The 17,349-nt window shown below is 47.2% G+C and overlaps 2 protein-coding genes across 4 annotated transcripts in view; one reads left to right on the top strand and one right to left on the bottom strand.

The window, feature by feature from the left end:
- LOC144104613 (uncharacterized) overlaps positions 1-17,349 on the top strand; it is a 97,339-nt gene that overhangs the window by 13,528 nt on the left and 66,462 nt on the right. The gene's annotated exons all lie outside the window — the stretch shown is intronic.
- LOC144104612 (dicarboxylate carrier UCP2-like) overlaps positions 1-17,349 on the bottom strand; it is a 52,647-nt gene that overhangs the window by 7,659 nt on the left and 27,639 nt on the right. For 2 of the 3 annotated variants that reach the window (XM_077637723.1, XM_077637724.1), the window contains exons 2-3: positions 4,272-4,494; positions 1,009-1,163 (exon numbers count right to left, since the gene is read on the bottom strand). In XM_077637723.1, coding sequence (XP_077493849.1) covers positions 1,009-1,131 — 123 coding nt within the window. In that variant the 5' untranslated portion in view covers positions 1,132-1,163; positions 4,272-4,494. Of the gene's footprint in view, positions 1-1,008; positions 1,164-4,271; positions 4,495-10,269; positions 10,292-17,349 lie in introns of those variants that run through there. The other variant, XM_077637725.1, reaches the window with a different exon arrangement.

The following is a 17,349-nucleotide window of genomic DNA, read 5'->3' as shown; positions in this document are numbered from 1 at the left end:
CCGCACGTACGCACCAAGATGCCACAGCCGCATCGATGATCGCAGAATCCTGAACAGAATACGAATTTCTTCAAGCACTAACTCCGTGTGCAAGAACATTATTCTTTTGCGGCTACATTGGCGGTGCTTAATACTCAGGCTGTCTCCTTACTGCGACCATATTACACACGCTTGGGCAAGCGTAACAATGAACAAGTTGCTATTGGCTGGCAGGCATGTGTTAGTCATTTTTCAAGCTAGATGCGACATGGTACAAGCGTAAGACGAAGACAGCCTTGTGTCTCTGTGAGGTGGCGCCATTCTCCTTTTTATTTTTTCCTTTTGTATAATTCATCTGCTGCCCCAAGCTAGTACGAAGGCAGTTTCTGTGTCTTTCGCAATGCTCTTACCCGAGCAGCAAAGATCAGCCAGCTTAACCACCTTTGAGCTGGCTGGTAAGCCGGATAATTATGTTCCGTTGTCGCTAATCCTCTTCATTCCTTCGTGTGTATCTGACGCTGATCACTCGTAATATGTCTTACTTAACCTCAGCCGCAACTAGTCATCCGTCTCCGAGTTCCTTTGCCTCGGCTGCTAAAAACCCGAGCCGGCAAAGTTGTTTGTGACTCGCAATAAGAGGCGGCACATTAACAGCGACAACCGAACCACAGCAGCCAAGGCACCGTAGGGTCACTAATGATCCTCCACTGTGGCCCCTCGATTAGTTGCCAACATCTCTAGGTGCCCGCGGGCACTTCGCGCAGTTCAACAGTCGGTTGCTGCACCTATGAGCTGAGCTGTCAGCTATCGGTGACGCCGAGCAACTTCATATTTCTCTACCACGTTCGTATTCCGAGCAGCGCTATGCAGTTCGTCTGAATGCCACCGGTGGCGTGACAGTCTACAAACTTCCGAGTTCTGGCCCAATGACACTGCCGGATTTCAGTACATGGGCTCTATGGGGACTGCCGCAACTGGTAATATCAAATAAAGCTGCTTTTAGTGAGACACATGGACACGCAGCCTCACCTGCAGCCGGACCTTGGCGACGTCGAGGGGAAATGTGATGCCGTCCGCTATGCAGGCGGCCGAACCGGCGCAGACCAACTTGGCGGCCAAGCCAAGTGGCGGCTGGTTGCTGCTGGCGGTCATGGTCGTGTAGGCACCGAAGTTTCTTGGTCGACCTGGGAATCGCATAATTACACGCAAAAATTGTGACGTTCTCCACAATGACCATTTCTAAACACATCAAAATTCCTTAGATGACAATAAACCAAACCAACTAATGCCATAAGGGTTTGGTTTGGTTTTATAGGGGTTTAACGCCCCAAAGCAACTCGGGCTTTGAGAGACGCCGTAGTGAAGGGCTCCGAAAATTTCGACCACCTGGGGTTCTTCAACGTGCACTGACATCACCCATAAGGGAAAGTTTCCTATCTTTTTCTTAATTATGTTAATCAATGGGAAGTAATTCCAGAAGCCTGTGTACTGCGCGATGTCAGTGGATGCTAAAGAACCCCAGGTGGTCGAAATTTCCGGAGCCCTTCACTACGGCATCCCTCATAGCCTGAGTCGCTTTGGGACGTTAAACCCTCCTAAACCAAAGACCGTTAATAGAGTGATTATTTTTACACATTGAAATTAATTTATAAGAAAGCAGAAGAAAGGACAACCACATGCCACCGGTAGGGTCCGAACCCTCGACCTCCGAATTTCGCGTACGTGCTCTACCAACTGGGCTACGGCGGCGACTGTCCAATATTCTCCTTTAAATAATCAAGAACTGTTTGAATTAGATACGAATGAGAAAAAGTTCTGTCCGCGTTGTTAAGAAAAAGTCTGATAGCCTTCAAGAGTTAGTTAAGGAGCACACGAAACCTGTCAAGTTCTGTCTACAGCGATGCACTTAAGCATATCAGGACTCTGCAATTCTCGTGGTTAAAAAAAAAAACATTTCCGCGTAATACAACTCCTGGTCTCTTTACGTAACGGGTTTATTGCAAAGTTTCTGGTTGCCTAACATAGGTATGGAATTGTACGTAAGAGGTTAATGTATTCGCATATTAGAATACTCTACGCGCGACGTCTGGGCATATAATGACCAGATAAAGCTGATCGCTCGCTCGCTCAGGACATTCCCGTCGATTTATCACCGTACTTCACGCTCATTAGCCTTCCAAGAAGAAAATAATCAAAAACGCGTATTACAGAGCAGGCTGCTGTACGAATTTCTCACCTCATGAATCGGGCGACTTGTCTTACCGTATTTAATTAAGACATGCACCGCGCTTTTCTCTGACGCTGTAGGTCTGCGCCTCTAGCAGGAAAATTTGTAAAATTGATACTACACGAGTTATTATCGTTCACTTGAATAGCAGTTAATCCTTTCATCATGTATGCACCACTTTCCTATAATAATAATGGAGTGCAAAACTTTCGAGCCACTGAATGTTTGTCCCCGTATCTTGATATCGACGGCGAAAAGAAATTATGTCTAAGTTCACAAAATCCCCAATATCGCCCCTTACGCTCAAAAAACGAAAGGTAGAACAATTCCTTTCGTGTTGCTTTAGCAAGTAAGAAATTCTCGGCATAACTTCCGTGAAAGCTATACAGGGCATGGCGAGGCCGCCGCAGTGGCTGAGTGGTTATGGCGCTCGGCTGCTGGCCCGAAAGACGCGGGTTCGATCCCGGCCGCGGCGGTCGAATTTCGATGGAGGCGAAATTCTAGAGGCCCGTCTACTGTGCGATGTCAGTGCACGTTAAAGAACCCCAGGTAGTCGAAATTTCCGAAGCCCTTCACTACGGCGTCCCTCATCGCCTGAGTCACTTTGGGACGTTAAACACCCATAAATCAAATATATAGGGCGTGTTTATCGTAACTAACTTGTTTAATAATAATAAAAATAACTGGTTTTTGGGCAAAGGAAATGGCGCAGTATCTGTCTCACATATCGTTAGACACCTGAACCGCGCCGTAGGGGAAGGGATAAAGGAGGGAGTGAGTGAAAGAAGGGAGAGGTGCCGTAGTGGAGGGCTCCGGAGTAACTTCGACCACCTGGGGATCTTTAATGTGCACTGACATCGCGCAGCACACGGGCGCCTTAGCGTTTTGCCTCCATAAAAACGCAGCCGCCGCGGTCGGGTTCGAACCTGGGAACTCGGGATCAGTAGCCGAGCGCTCTGATCCTCCGCGGTGGGTTAAAATGTGGTTAAGAAGGCCCCCAGTTTTCATTTTATTTTTCACCAGCCGGCATCACAGAGCCTGATATTTGTTACAACTTTAGGTATGCATTGGTTACAACTTTTGGTGTGTTTAGTACAGCCCATGGGTGCGCCCTTGCCTAAGATCCTTCGTTTCCAGCTCAGTACGGTTAACGGAACCCCCCACTGCCGCAAATATTTTTCCTTCCCTTCTTTAATTCCCTCCTTAATCCCTTCACTCACGGCACGGTTGAGGAGTCCACTGAGAAGTGACAGTTACTGCACCATTTCCTTTCCTCAAAAACGAATTTTCAAAATTTTTAACCCCCCTGTTACTTATCCTCACATTTGAAACACATGCACAAATTTAATGTGACATTAAATGGCTTTAGCTAACGCAAGTCGTCAGGGAATCCCTTGAAGTTCAATACATTGGAATCACCTTTTCACATCTCGTGTCAAGACTTGTGATTTTATGCACTCATCTCTTTTCCGACACCTCATTTTTACCTTAGATATGCATCATTATTGCGCTGATTGTTTCCTTACTTCCGTTCACCAGTGCACTCCGCTGCTTTACCTGATGCCTTCTTTGCACGATGACCTGATGGCACATTGAGATGAATAAGTGGACAATAGGAGTAGCGCATTAACCCGCGCAGAGGTGCAGGAGTGAGTGAAATAACGAAATTTATGTTGGAATCACGCAATCAATCAGTCATATCTTTAATAAAGCTGGTTTGGAACTTTTGCAAACAATAGATTCCGGCCTCTCCACAACATTGAATAGTGACAGGAAAAGTGGGGATAGACCAAGTGTAACAACTACAAGATATACCTGCTGACACTATCCCCCACCAGGTATGATACACTGATTTCACTACAATTAAATACATTAAAAACAATGCAAGAATAAAGGATTTTAGGCACGTAATTAAAACAGAAGACATTAAGAAAATATTTTTCGATATACGCCGTGAAAAATTCAGCACAAGTACAAATAAAACAAAAACGCATGAGGGGCAAATACGTACGATCTAGAAAAAGAAATAGAATAAAAAGAAAAAGTTAAAGTGGGGATGACTTACCAGAAGGGGAGTCGACGGAATGCTGCGAATTTTCACGGGCGTGGATCACTGCGTCCACGGGGGAAGACGTCTGTTAGGAATTTTTGCGGAACGGTGGCAAGGGCAATGGTATGGAGATGGCCCAGGACTCCTGCCAGACCGCGGTCCACACGGGCCTCGGGTCGGTGCGATAGATGGCTTCTTCCGACGAGGGGAGCCCTTCTACCATAATACTCAGCCTGACCTGCGTGAACGTGAAAAAAACATTTGGAGGACACTTAAGCTTCGCCTTTAAGAGCAGGACGCTACAGCGCGTGTTGCAGCATTGCCAAGGAATCCACGGAACGCCATCGCCCTTCGGTGCGACCCCTTCCCCGGGCAATTTAAGGAAACATACCTTGGTGGACACCCGAACAGCGCCGTAAGGCAAGGAAAATGAAAATAAAATTTTTTAAGGGAAGAAAAGGACGCCTGTCTCACATATTCCGGTTCAGCTGTCCACCGAGATGCGCCATTTTTCGCTCACGGCCAAAGACGCTGACGACACCGGCTTTTCTGCGACACGAGCTCCTTAACGCTGTCGCGTTAAAATCACGTGCACGTTGCCCTAATTGCTCAGCGGTTGCATTTGGCGTCCAGTTCGTACGTCACGAATAATGTCGCGGACAGTGTCACGGATAGTGTCACGGATAATGTTACGGATAACGCTACGGATAACGTTACGCATAGACTAAGAGGTGGTCAAGAAATCGATACATAAGCGCACACGGTTAGCAAGAAAAGCTTAGCAGCGGAAAAGCGTTACCAGTTTTTAAAGAAACAGACTGATTTAAATTTATGGTTAGTGCGTCACAGATTTTTCTTCCGTTGATTATTATCCCTTGATTCCTTTCAACTTAGCGACATTCAGCGGATAAATTTTGGAATATTGCACGAATTAATATAATTTTTGCTTTCAAAAGGTATTTGTCTACATCGCCGCCAATGCAACGTATCGAACGCTTGAACAATCTTTCCAACAATTTTGTTCGCAGCTAAAATCGAAAAACATCAGGAGGTAAATTGAAGTGCAAATTGGCATGCAAATTAATACTCTTAAGCGTGATGTTTTTTAAAAAATGCGATGCGATTCCTATGCGCGGTCGGTTACTCGATGCTCTGGTGCCTGCTAAACTTAATCCCGAAGCCTGAATCACTACAACGTCAGACAACGGTAAACGTAGAGAAGCGAATACGCGCCTTTTCACACTTCGTTACTGGCTCGCATTTAAATTTACACCAATAACGCATTGTCAGAAATAGCTAAGAAGGTGCAAGTAAGCCGTACAAGTGAGGCAAAAAGCACTGACATTTTTCTCAACTTCCACTGAGGACAAACAGCTGTCATTCGCAAAGGGTGCGTTCGAGGAATAAGGAGGCTAGTATCAAGACTCAAAGTTCTGCGAATTGTGCACGCCTGACACATTGCGACTTCAAAGATAAATGAGCAGGATTAGCACACAGCGACAGGGAAACGGCACGGCGGATGGGTGGAAAGTAGGAACCAAGCAGTATTGTACCTGTCAGGAATGACGCGATCTTCACAATCTTGCCGTTAATCCATGAGAATAAAGCACGACCATTGCAGACAGTTCCTGGCCTAACCAAACAAGCGACTCATCCGTCTCAATGGACGCAATAAACGCTGGAATACTTTTTTTTTTCAAGTGAGGCACGTTACTCTCAAAAGAGAGCGCTCGTTTTTTTCGGACATCGACCAGCATATGGCTTGACGGGAAAACGTGCCGTGATCTGATGACGTCACGAACGCTCCACCATCTCGTTATCGACGGGCGCTGCAAAGACGATCGTACGACGCAGGAAAGTACGGCCAAGTATGCAATTACGGCCCAGACGTCAATGCAGCTCGGCTATATTTGGACAGGTCGTGTATTTGAGCGGTGGGTTTACTGCCCAACCCCTAATGAAGAGGATAGGTACTTCAAACCTAAGACGGCTCCTCTAATGGAGATGTGCGAGGAGAGGTCAAGTGGTGAAAGCCAGCGGCACAGAACCTGTTGGCGAACTTGAAAAGATATTCAGTCAGCTATTTAAATTGCGCTTAGGCAGGAAGGCCTACATTAGAATCGGCGAAAGACGATTTAAGGCTACTGCATTTTTATGGAGGAAAAACGCTAAGGCGCCCGTGTGCTCTGCGATGTCCGTGCACGTTAAAGATCTCCAGGTGGTCGAAATTATTCCGGAGCCCTCCACTACGGCACCTCTCTCTTCCTTTCTTCTCTCAACCCCTCCTTTATCCCTTCGCTTACGGCCAGGTTCAGGGGTCCGCCGAGATGTGAGACAGATACTGCGCCATTTCCTTTCCCCAAAAAACAATTTCAATTTAGCTTACATGTGCCAGTCAAATTGGAGGCGAGCTTGCGACAGGGACTCGAACCGATGACATTGCGCCTCCAATTGTATGCCTTCTCCAGGCTCTGTACCTCATAAGGCGCGGTTGAGATGTCCACCGAGATGTGAGCCAGTTACTGCTCTGTTTCCGTTCGTCAAAAACCAGTTTTTCGTATCAAAATTTTGATGTAACCGTGCGTAGCACAGCGTTCCGAGTGGTGTCACGAGTGTCTGTGGGTGATGTGTGAGTGGATGGTGTCAATGCACCCTGTTACGGTAATTCTTTCGCATTCCCACACGTAAGCAGTCTTATGTGTCTCTGCGGAATTTTTACACTCTCCCCTCCCATTGCACTTTAGCGGCCTGGACGGATTCCAGCGTGGAATGAACGTACACACCTTCACACATTATTTCTACTTTCTCTTACTTTTTAAGTGATTGTGCCGCCGCCCGCAAGCTCAAATGTTACATATAACGCGAGTCTTGTGTCACTGTATGACATCGACGGCCACAAAAAGTGCTACACGGATTTGCCGCCACAATATTGCTTTTGAAGCAATCTATAGATATACATGGCGCTACAGCCTCGATAGAGACACCTAAAGTTATCGGACACCCTGCTGCTGTATTATACCCTTTAAATTCTAAATTTCATTCCTTCGAGGCAAAGAATGCAAAACACGTGTTCAGGTGTTTGCATCTGCATAATGAGCCTCTGCTATGTGGTAGGCAATCCAGTAACGACTATTTCTCAATTTGCAGCAAGACCGCGCCATTTCCTTTTCCCAAAACAAATCATCATTATTATTATTATTATTATTATTATTATTATTATTATTATTATTATTATTATTATTATTATTATTATTATTATTATTATTATTATTATTATTATTATTATTATTATTAATCAGCAAGACCGACTCAAGAATCTATTTTACTGCCCAGTGCCCCCAAAGAGATGAGTGGTATCAGAGCATAGATGTTCAGAGCATAGAGACATCTACACAAGGCGGTTCTGATGTCGAACTGCTGTTGCTGATAGGAAGAAAGAAAAAGGAAAGTGTACGGGCCTGCCTACTGGCTCAAGCCGAGCCACGCTCGCTGCCGCGTGCTGAAAGTAGGAGAGTTAAAGGATAGGAGAGCAAAGAGCGACAGAAAAGACGCGCCGCGCTGATATGCCCCGGGACGATCCCAGAGGCAGTGCAATACCGGGTCGACCCGTGCCAGAGTGCTTCCAAGCCAAGCACTCTGCCATATTCCAACGATAAGTTTAATATCTTAGGTCCAAGGACCCGCTGCAGATATTAAATCAGGTATCAGGTATCCGGCGTACGCGAAACGCCTCACAAGGCGGTTCGTGCAAGTCATCGAATCCCTTTCTAGACTGTTGTATGACGTCACGAGCAGTGCACGTGCAGCAAGCACTCAGAAAACAGTAAAGCGAGCATGTTGCACGTGCTCGCTACTGTACAGAGAGCGCAGAAGCGCGCGCTGCACGTTTCTCGCTCAACAACAAATGCGTGCACGTTGGGGTAAACACGCAGCAAGTGTTATCTAGAACGTTCTGCACGCATTAGCAGCAGCCCGAAGGGCAAAGGCCAGGCTCAGAATTCGGTGCAGTGCAGTGGAAGGCGCATAAGCGCGCAGCCACGACTTCAAACGGCATCCAACTTCCTCGTGACCGCGTGAGAATATACCGTGCACTATACCGTGGAAGCCGTAGCCCCGCGTTTGTAGCTTCCAGTTTACTTCAAGAAAGTGGAAGCGTTCGTTGCGTTCGCCTAATATCCGGACATACATTACGAGGCGACTGTACTCGATTAAATGACATGAAACGCAAGTTCACCTCATCTTGTGTGCCTCCAAGCACACCCTACACATTCCTTTCCAGGTGCGGCTCGACAAGCATTTTGTTTTCCTCGTGCGTCGAAAGCTCCGCGTTATATATTATTTTTCCGTCGGCCACGTGTCATATCACCGACGGCAAATGCCCCATCCCCCATGTTCTCATCGCTCCAGGAAGACATGGGAGCCCAGAAAGCAGTGGCGTGTCGTAGCAGCGTTAAGCACGCGGAAAACGACACACGTCTACGTAAACCCAAGTCGTGCAATGTAAGGCGATTAAGAGTAGCAAACAGGCCTCATTCCTTCCTCTTTGGTGTAAGCGTGTACTCACAGCACACACCCACGGGAAGAGGTCTGCGGTATACCGTCATAATAGAGAAAGACGCCCCAGCGAATTAAAGGCCCATCTCCCAATGTCATCATATATCATCTTTACACTAGACCAACTGACTGTCTGACTGATGTTGCTGCGAGCAATTACGAAAAGGAAAGAGCACGGGCCTGCCTACTGGCTCAAGCCGAGCCACGCTCGCTGCCGCGTGCTGAATTTAGGAGACTTAAAGGATAGGAGGGAAAGATAGAAAAGGCGCCGCGCGCTAATAGGGCCATGGGCCCCGGGCCGATCCCGGAGGCAGTGCAATACCGGGCCGACCCGTGCCAGAGTGCTTCAAGCACTCCGCCACATTCCAAAACTATGTTTCATATCTTGGGTCCAAGGACCAGCAGCAAATATTGAATCAGGCGTCAGGTATGTCGCTGCCACCCTTAATATATACAAGCTTAATATATACAAGCGAATTTTTAAAAAGTGAAGCTGGCACCGATTTTTAACCTCTTCGTTACTGAGTTTCACTTCCCTCAGTGCCCGCTTTGCATTGCCTCTTTACAAGACACCACCTGAAAGCATGGTGCTTCACAATCGATTCTGAGTGTGTGTACATATATCAGCCCTTAAAACGTCTCGATGGAGGCGAAACGCTAAAGGCGCCGGTGTGCTCTGCGATGTCAGAGCACGTTAAGGATCCCAGGTGGTCGAAATTATTCCGGAGCCCTCGACTACGACCTCTTTCTTCCTTTCTTCTTTCATTACCTCCTTTATACCTTCCCTTACGGCACGGTTCGGGTGTCCACCGAGATATGTGAGACAGTTACTGGGCCATTTCCTTTCCTCAAAACTGATATGGAGACAGAGACTGTACCCGCCGCGGTGGCTGTTAGGGCGCTCGGCTACTGATCCGGAGTTCCCGGGTTCGAACCCGACCGCGGCGGCCGTGTTTCGATGGAGGCGAAACGCCAAGGCGCCCGTGTGCTGTGCGATGTCAGTGCACGTTAAAGATCCCCAGGCGGTCGAAATTATTCCGCAGTCCTCCACTATGGCACCTCTTTCTTCCTTTCTTCTTTCACTCCCTCCTTTATCCCTTCCCTTACGGCGCGGTTCAGGTGTCCGCCGGGATAAGTGAGGCAGATACTGCGCCATTTCCTTCCCCCCCCCCAAAAAAAAAACAATTTTCCAGGTTACTATTGCCACCTGTTTTCAGTTGCAATAAATTGGCTTCGCCGGATGCTCATTGGTAGGTCACGCCGAAACCATGAAAATCTAAGGGTGGCCCTCCGGTTGGTCACGAAGCACACGGACTAGGACTCCAAAAATCGCTGTCGCAGTGAACGTGTTAATTTCAGCGGCAATACGATCACCCCATGCTTCTTCTCCAACGAGATGCGTTGCTCTCAGGACATTTCAGCTGTCGCGGAAGAAATAATGGCCAAATGAGGGACTCACGCAGAATGTCGTGGAACAGGACACACTAGCCAGAACCGAGCACTCCAATTCCACGGCACGAGCTAACGCCACGCGCCGTCTTCGTCTTCATCTTGTTATGGTGCCACGTAGCGAGACCGGTGCGCACGGTACGACTGTCAACATTCGTAGATATGTAGAACATGGCGACGCTCGTGCCAATCGCTCGATGCGCTGTCTTCAGTTTCAGGGGTTTAATCAAGATGACACCTCGATAAAAGTGTATTGTGCAAATAAATAAACCGCTTTACTAAAAAAAGAAATAGTAGATTGTAGAGTTATAAATACATGGTTGGATTATATAAATGATAAAAATATTGCCTGCCGTTCGTGATATGTTTTCTCTCTAAGATTTTGTTCATTGGTTTTGGCGCTGGTGATTTTTGTAGCGTTTATATTTCGCTATCAAGCATCGGGCTTTGAGTTCTGCTTACAGCTCTTGGGGGAGCCTAAAAAGTTTACAATATTATGAAGCATGTAAATATGAAGTGAGCGAAGTCATCTGCACAAAGGTATTTGTGCAGAGTTTACTGTACGGCTGGTCAGGTGTAAATTGACGGCATAGATGAACTGATTGATCGAAATATCTGCTTTTGAGTGCTTACACAGCAGGTTCTCGTAAGTGTGTATGGCAGGAAACGCTCATTATTTTCTAACCAAGATTTGTCCAATACCCACCGCGGTGGCTCAGTGGTTAGGGCGCTCGACTACTGATCCGGAGTTCCCGGGTTCGAACCCGACCGCGGCGGCTGCGTTTTTATGGAGGAAAAACGCCAAGGCGCCCGTGTGCTGTGCGATGTCAGTGCACGTTAAAGATCCCCAGGTGGTCGAAATTTTTCCGGAGCCCTCCACTACGGCACCTATCTCTTCCTTTCTTCTTTCACTCCCTCCTTTATCTCTTCCCTTACGGCGCGGTTCAGGTGTCCAACGATATATGAGACAGATACTGCGCCATTTCCTTTCCCCCAAAAAAACAATTATTAAACCAATTATTATTTGTCCAATTAAACTAATCCGTGCTATGTTCCGCTTTTTTCGAAGTAAATGTACGGCGGAAAACGAGGTTAGGTTTATATTTTTTTCTCCTTGCAACACTTTTGAAAGTCAGTTTTTATCATGTTCGGCTTTAGAAAATTAGTGTCTAAAGAAAGCGGCTAATTACAATTAACGAGCTGGCGAGGCTTTAAACGCGCCGCTACCCAACACGCCTTATAAAGAAAGGTCTCTTAATTGCTGCTTCGGGATGCAGTTGTACGCTTTATACGGCGAGACAGCGTTCTCCACGCTTTCTAATTAAGACAAAGAAGATCACCCGCTAGACGCGCTCACACGTTCTCAGTCCGCAACAACAGCTGCCGTTTCCCGCGCCTTCGCCTCTCTCCTCCCAACTTTTTTTTTTATTTCTTAAGCGCAGCAAGGTAGCTGCCTACAGCGCAGCGAGCGCTTTCTTGAAAACGACCTGGCTCATCCCCAGAATAATTGCCAGCGCCCTCTGACGCAATAATGACGCTGTCCAGCAGCTGAGATGACGTCACTGTGACGCGCATGCTCTGAAACGAGGCTCGCCTCAACAGTAGCCAGTGCATACCTGCAATCCTTCGGCGCATGAGAATGCGATGTCGGAATGCTTGGGAAGAAAAAAATGCAAAGATGACGTCATGCGAACGAGCGGGAACTTCGAGTTGACAGCAAGCGGGAGGGAGGAAAATTGCAATGGTCTGGACGCCCATGCCAGACAGTGTTTCACTCATATTTCTTTCTTGCTTTTCGTGCTCCCTTGCAGCTCGCCTGCCTCTATGACCTGAGAACCATTCTTTCTGTAGGGCAGAGCAGCGGATAATTTAAGAATGCGTTTGCTGACTTTGTTGTTCACCTGTCGCTAATCTTTGCGGTGTTTTTTTTTTCTTTTTGGATGTTCCTTGCTTAGCGCAGCCAACATGCAACTTTATCAGTTTGTGTTTGAAAGTTGGATGGAGACCCGGTTACTGCGTTAAAGAGTGTGTGTTAAAAAGAGCACAGCCTGGAGTGACGGTCACTTTCACCTAGACGAGAGTCGAATGCATGCGTCGCCGCCGCTGACGCTGTGTTTTTCTTTTAAGAAAACAACTTTGCGAAAATTATCTTTTTTTTCGTTGCGCATCGCACCTCTGAGCGTCCTTACTTACCTGCGGCAACCAGTACGTATAATAATAAATCGAATTACACGACATAGGGGATATTTCAGAATATATGGATGTTTTCATATAAACCGCTGTCACACCTACAGGAACCAGTGCACAAAAATGGAACACAAGAACAAGGGGGACGACAAGACGGAATGCTGAACTATCAATAGTGTACCTCATAACCGCTTGAAGGACACCTCAACAGCATGATGCGAAAGCGTTATAGCGTCTCTGCGATCGCTTGTTTATCCCCTGGTGCACCCTTTCCCAGACATCGACACGCTTGTTGTCATCACGTGCTGCTTCATTGCCATCACATACTGCTTCATTAAACATAATCGTGCATGCCAACTGCTGATGTTAATTAGTGACTCTAATGAACTGAGTGTCCCTGATATATAATTCGCCTAACTGTGCGGTGTATAGGCATAGCGTGCCCGGCTCACAGCCCAATAGGTAGCGGTTCGATTCCGCTTGACCACCTTTTTTTTTTATCTTGAGCGAAACTGCTTTTCTGCGTCACTACCCTCTCGACCAATCAGGATTTTCTAGTCACAACGACGCCGAGTTCTTCGCCGAACAGGACTAATAATGCTATCGCGTTAATACAGCTCGTTCGGTCGAAAAGCTCTCGGCGTAGTGGTAATAGTCGGCAGTGTCGGAAATAATCGGGGGTCGCGTAAAAAAAAATCGTGCCATGGTAATTTGTGGTTCTAGTGATTGATGACTGACTGGAGTGTGATAGGTGGTGACGAGTTAATGAAATCATTGTAATTAATTGATTAATTAAACAAATGAAAAAAATAGCAAAAAGGGCGTTCAAAGGCGTCAAAATTCTGAGTTAAAAGCAAATGCTTGATGATACTAATTAAGAAAATTTATCGTCTGTAATTTATCTATTATTCAAACAATTAAAAAAAGCAAAATGCGTTCAAAGTTGTCAAACTGCTAAGAAGGGAAAGGCAGTTTGCTGACGCTAAGTGTCAATGAATATCGTCGTCCTAATAAAAGAATCTTGTAAAAAAAATTCTAAAGAGTCGCACCAGTATCAGATGACGCGCCAAACGGCGCACAATATCGCGTCAACTCATCAGCGCCGCATAGCAGTCCTCCAACGTTTTCAAACCACCTTGCTACTGTGAAGCTTTACATGATTACAAGGCTTCGGGTCAAGCTTTTTCCATGAACCGTGGGGTACACCAGGGCGGATACCATGGGGTACCTTGCGCTGGTACCATGTTTCATAATAATGCAAACAACCAACTAGCCCAGCTGTCTACCCTTAGGGATGAAATGTCCAGCCTTAAATGATGCAGCCACCTTTTCGACAGGCTAGACGTAGTAAGGTCCTTAAAGCTCGACTGCACATGAAGATATGAAAAACCAGAGCTACAAAACACCATAGCCATGATGCTTTTTCGGACTTTGCCGTTTTTTCTTCGGCAATTCTTCAACCAGCACCACCTGATGCACCCTAACCCCACTGAACGCAAAGGATTACCAGTCACCTGCAACGTAAAAACGAGGCAAACCCCTATTACCCCGAACGCCAGGCTGAGAATATACCTGGGCAACTAGAAATAAATCAAACCCACATAGCCATTAAAACGTCTGCAATTTCTTCCCTCGAAGCCAGCTGACACTATAATAGTACCTCAGGTGAAAGGTTGGCTAGGACATCCACTGACGACATCGTGCGACAAGCCGTAGGAAAAAAGAAAAAGCTGCTAACTCCTGGTTCAAGGCTAGCTCGATTTCGTCAGCCTCGAAGTAGGAGCCGCTTTCCTCGTCTGCGAACGACCGACAGCGGCGGTGCGATGAAGAAGTGGGTGTGCTCCGGAGCTTTTGAATCTCAAAGCCAAGAGTAAACAACGAAGTGGAGCCAGGCCAAGACGTTGACAGCTCAGCGGGCCCAGACTGAAAGGCGGTGTACGCGAGTTAAACTAGCGACAAAAACAGAGGTGGGGAGGGGGGGGGGGGGGTTGTTCAACGGAAGGAGAGACCTTTCCAGCGAAATGGGTCGAGCGGCAGGGCACGCGAGGCTGGCAGCGCGGGCCGCGAGCATTCTAAATTTGAACCCGCGGGTGGTGCAGCGAAGCAAAGGGCTCGCCCCTAGTTCAGGGAATCCCGCCAGCCCCGATACTTCCCCTGCCAAAGGTGGCAGCTCCGCCGAAAGACACGTGGGCCATGGAGTGTTCAAGAGATGTTTTTTGCATTACTTCATTTAATATCGTAGAACCGTGACCCTTTAATTTTTTATTAGATTTCCTTAATAGACCGCAATACATTAATGGTGCGGTCGAGACGTATATACCTCAACCTATATGTGTGTGTGTGTGTGTGTGTGTGTGTGTGTGTGTGTGTGTGTGTGTGTGTGTGTGTGTGTGTGTGTGTGTGTGTGTGTGTGTGTGTGTGTGTGTGTGTGTGTGTGTGTGTGTGTGTGTGTGTGTGTGTGTGTGTGTGTGTGTGTGTGTGTGTTGCAAGTGAGCGAGTTGGTGCCCAAATCTGATAGGATCAGCGTTAACAGCAGCGATATGCAAACCACAAAAAAAAACGTTTTTTTAGTGCCGTTGTATGTTTTCTACCAGTACGCCCATGTGTTCAGCTTATCCCACCAGTGTCTCTCGGAGTTAACTTTCTTTTGCGGCAGGTGTACTGAGCTTTTGCACGGTATAAACGGTGTCACTTCCGTGGGATGTCGTGATGGAAACGTCGAGAGCTTCGGTGATAAAAGCTAGTACTAGGAGATCCACCCATCCTGGCTGTATAATAGTCTATTGGAAATCAGTAACCAGTTTTATCCATCTCAATCCACTTGGTTGGAGGGGGTTGTTAAGTTAGCGGAACCACCCTGGCACAATAATGGCCTATTGTAAATCAATAACGAGTTTCATCCATTCAAGGCCAGTTACCGGAACTGCGTCCTCCTTCGTGAACGCCACCTCTCCAGTTGTTCCAGCTTCTGATTTAAGTCGCTAATAATAATAATTGGTTTTTTGGGGAAAGGAAATGGCGCAGTATCTGTCTCATATATCGTTGGACACCTGAAACGCGCCGTAGGGGGAGGGATAAGAGAGGGAGTGAAAGAAGAAAGGAAGAATTAGGTGCCGTAGTGGAGGGCTCCGGAATAATTTCGACCACCTGGGGATCTTTAACGTGCACTGACATCGCACAGCACACGGGCGCCTTAGCGTTTTTCCTCCATAAAAACGCAGCCGCCGCGGTCGGGTTGATTTAAGTCGCTAGTGCCTCAATTTGAAAACGTTGGCAAGAACCTGTTTCTGTGAAATGGACCGCTATGTCGTGTGCCAGCTAATTATCATCCTTGCCATCAAAATAAACCAGATTATCTTCAGTGCAAGGAAAATGTATTCCTAGTTATTGTTTGATTAGTCATCTACCTCACCCTCCGCTGCTGCTCTAGCCCACGAAATCTTCTATTTTTATCTCCACACCTGACTGCCGCTGCTGATAAGACATGTGACACGTCCTCCAGTAAGCAGCTTCTATGACATACACCTGCTCCGTGATACCCTGCAAGGCGTAATTAATTCCATCTATTTTCAGTACCATTTACTGATCAAGCGAGGTTAAACTGGACATTGAGTGCGTCAAACACCTCCCATCAGCGGACGTCACCCGGTCACGGCATCCTCTTGAGCATTCCGAAAGCGTCAGCCCTCGGGTCTCCATTCTCGCCGCTCATTTATATTCCAGACACCGCAGAAGCAAGGGTGATAAAGCCCTCTGGCTAGCTTCCCGGTGCACCGTATGACACGCGTTCGCGAGTGGCTGGTCACGCCTGTACTTCAAGCGATACAACAACACTCATAATGTCCCCTGTAACTGCTTGTCACAACAAAAGAAGGCTCCCCAGATACATCGTATACTATCCAGAACTCATTCGGCTAGTAAATTAGAGAACTGGCTGTGGTGACAGAGCCCACTGGAGGTACAAAATCTCATAGGACCTTCCGTAATCCACATTAATAATAATAATAATAATAATAATAATAATAATAATAATAATAATAATAATAATAATAATAATAATAATAAATTGGTTTCGGCAGAAAGGAAATGGCGCAGTATCTGTCTCGCATCTCGGTGGACACCTGAACCCCGCCGTAAGGGTATTACTAAGGAGTGAAAGAAGAAAGTAAGAGAGGGGTGGCGTAGTGGAGGGCTCCGGAATAACTTCGACCACCTGGGGATCTTTAACGTGCACTGGCAAAGCACAGCACACGGGCGCCTTTAGCGTTTTGCCTCCATAAAAACGCAGCCGCCGCGGTCGGGTTCGAACCCGGGAACTCCGCATCAGTAGCCGTGCGCCCTAACCACTGAGCCACCGCGGCGGGTAATAATCCACATTTCCTTGTTGAATGTTTCGTATAAGCCTCACGTGTGAAATCAGAGGCTTTTAGCAGAGCGGAAACGTACTAGGATACTGCCGAGCGTCATAAGTGCTAAGCTTGACCAAAGCTTTCCACTTTACTATTAAAATTTAAACTCTTCCTCTCTAGTTGGGCACCGCCGCGGTGGCTCAGTGGTTAGGGCGCTCGACTACTGATCCGGAGTTCCCGGGCTCGAACCCGACCGCGGCGGCTGCGTTTTTATGGAGGAGAAACGCTAGGGCGCCCGTGTGCTGTGCGATGTCAGTGCACGTTAAAGATCCCCAGGTGGTCGAAATTATTCCGGAGCCCTCCACTACGGCGCCTCTTCCTCCCTTTCTTCTTTCACTCCCTCTTTTATCCCTTCCCTTACGGCGCGGTTCAGGTGTCCAACGATATATGAGACAGATACTGCGCCATTTCCTTTCCCAAACAACCAATTATTATTATTATTACTCTAGTTGGTGGTTGTCCCCTGACAGCGCGCCAGTTTTCCTCGTACCCAG

Source organism: Amblyomma americanum, chromosome 9, assembly GCF_052857255.1.
Source record: "Amblyomma americanum isolate KBUSLIRL-KWMA chromosome 9, ASM5285725v1, whole genome shotgun sequence".
In the NCBI taxonomy this organism is placed as follows: Eukaryota; Metazoa; Arthropoda; class Arachnida; order Ixodida; family Ixodidae; genus Amblyomma; species Amblyomma americanum.
This window is presented reverse-complemented; position numbering and strand designations above follow the sequence as displayed.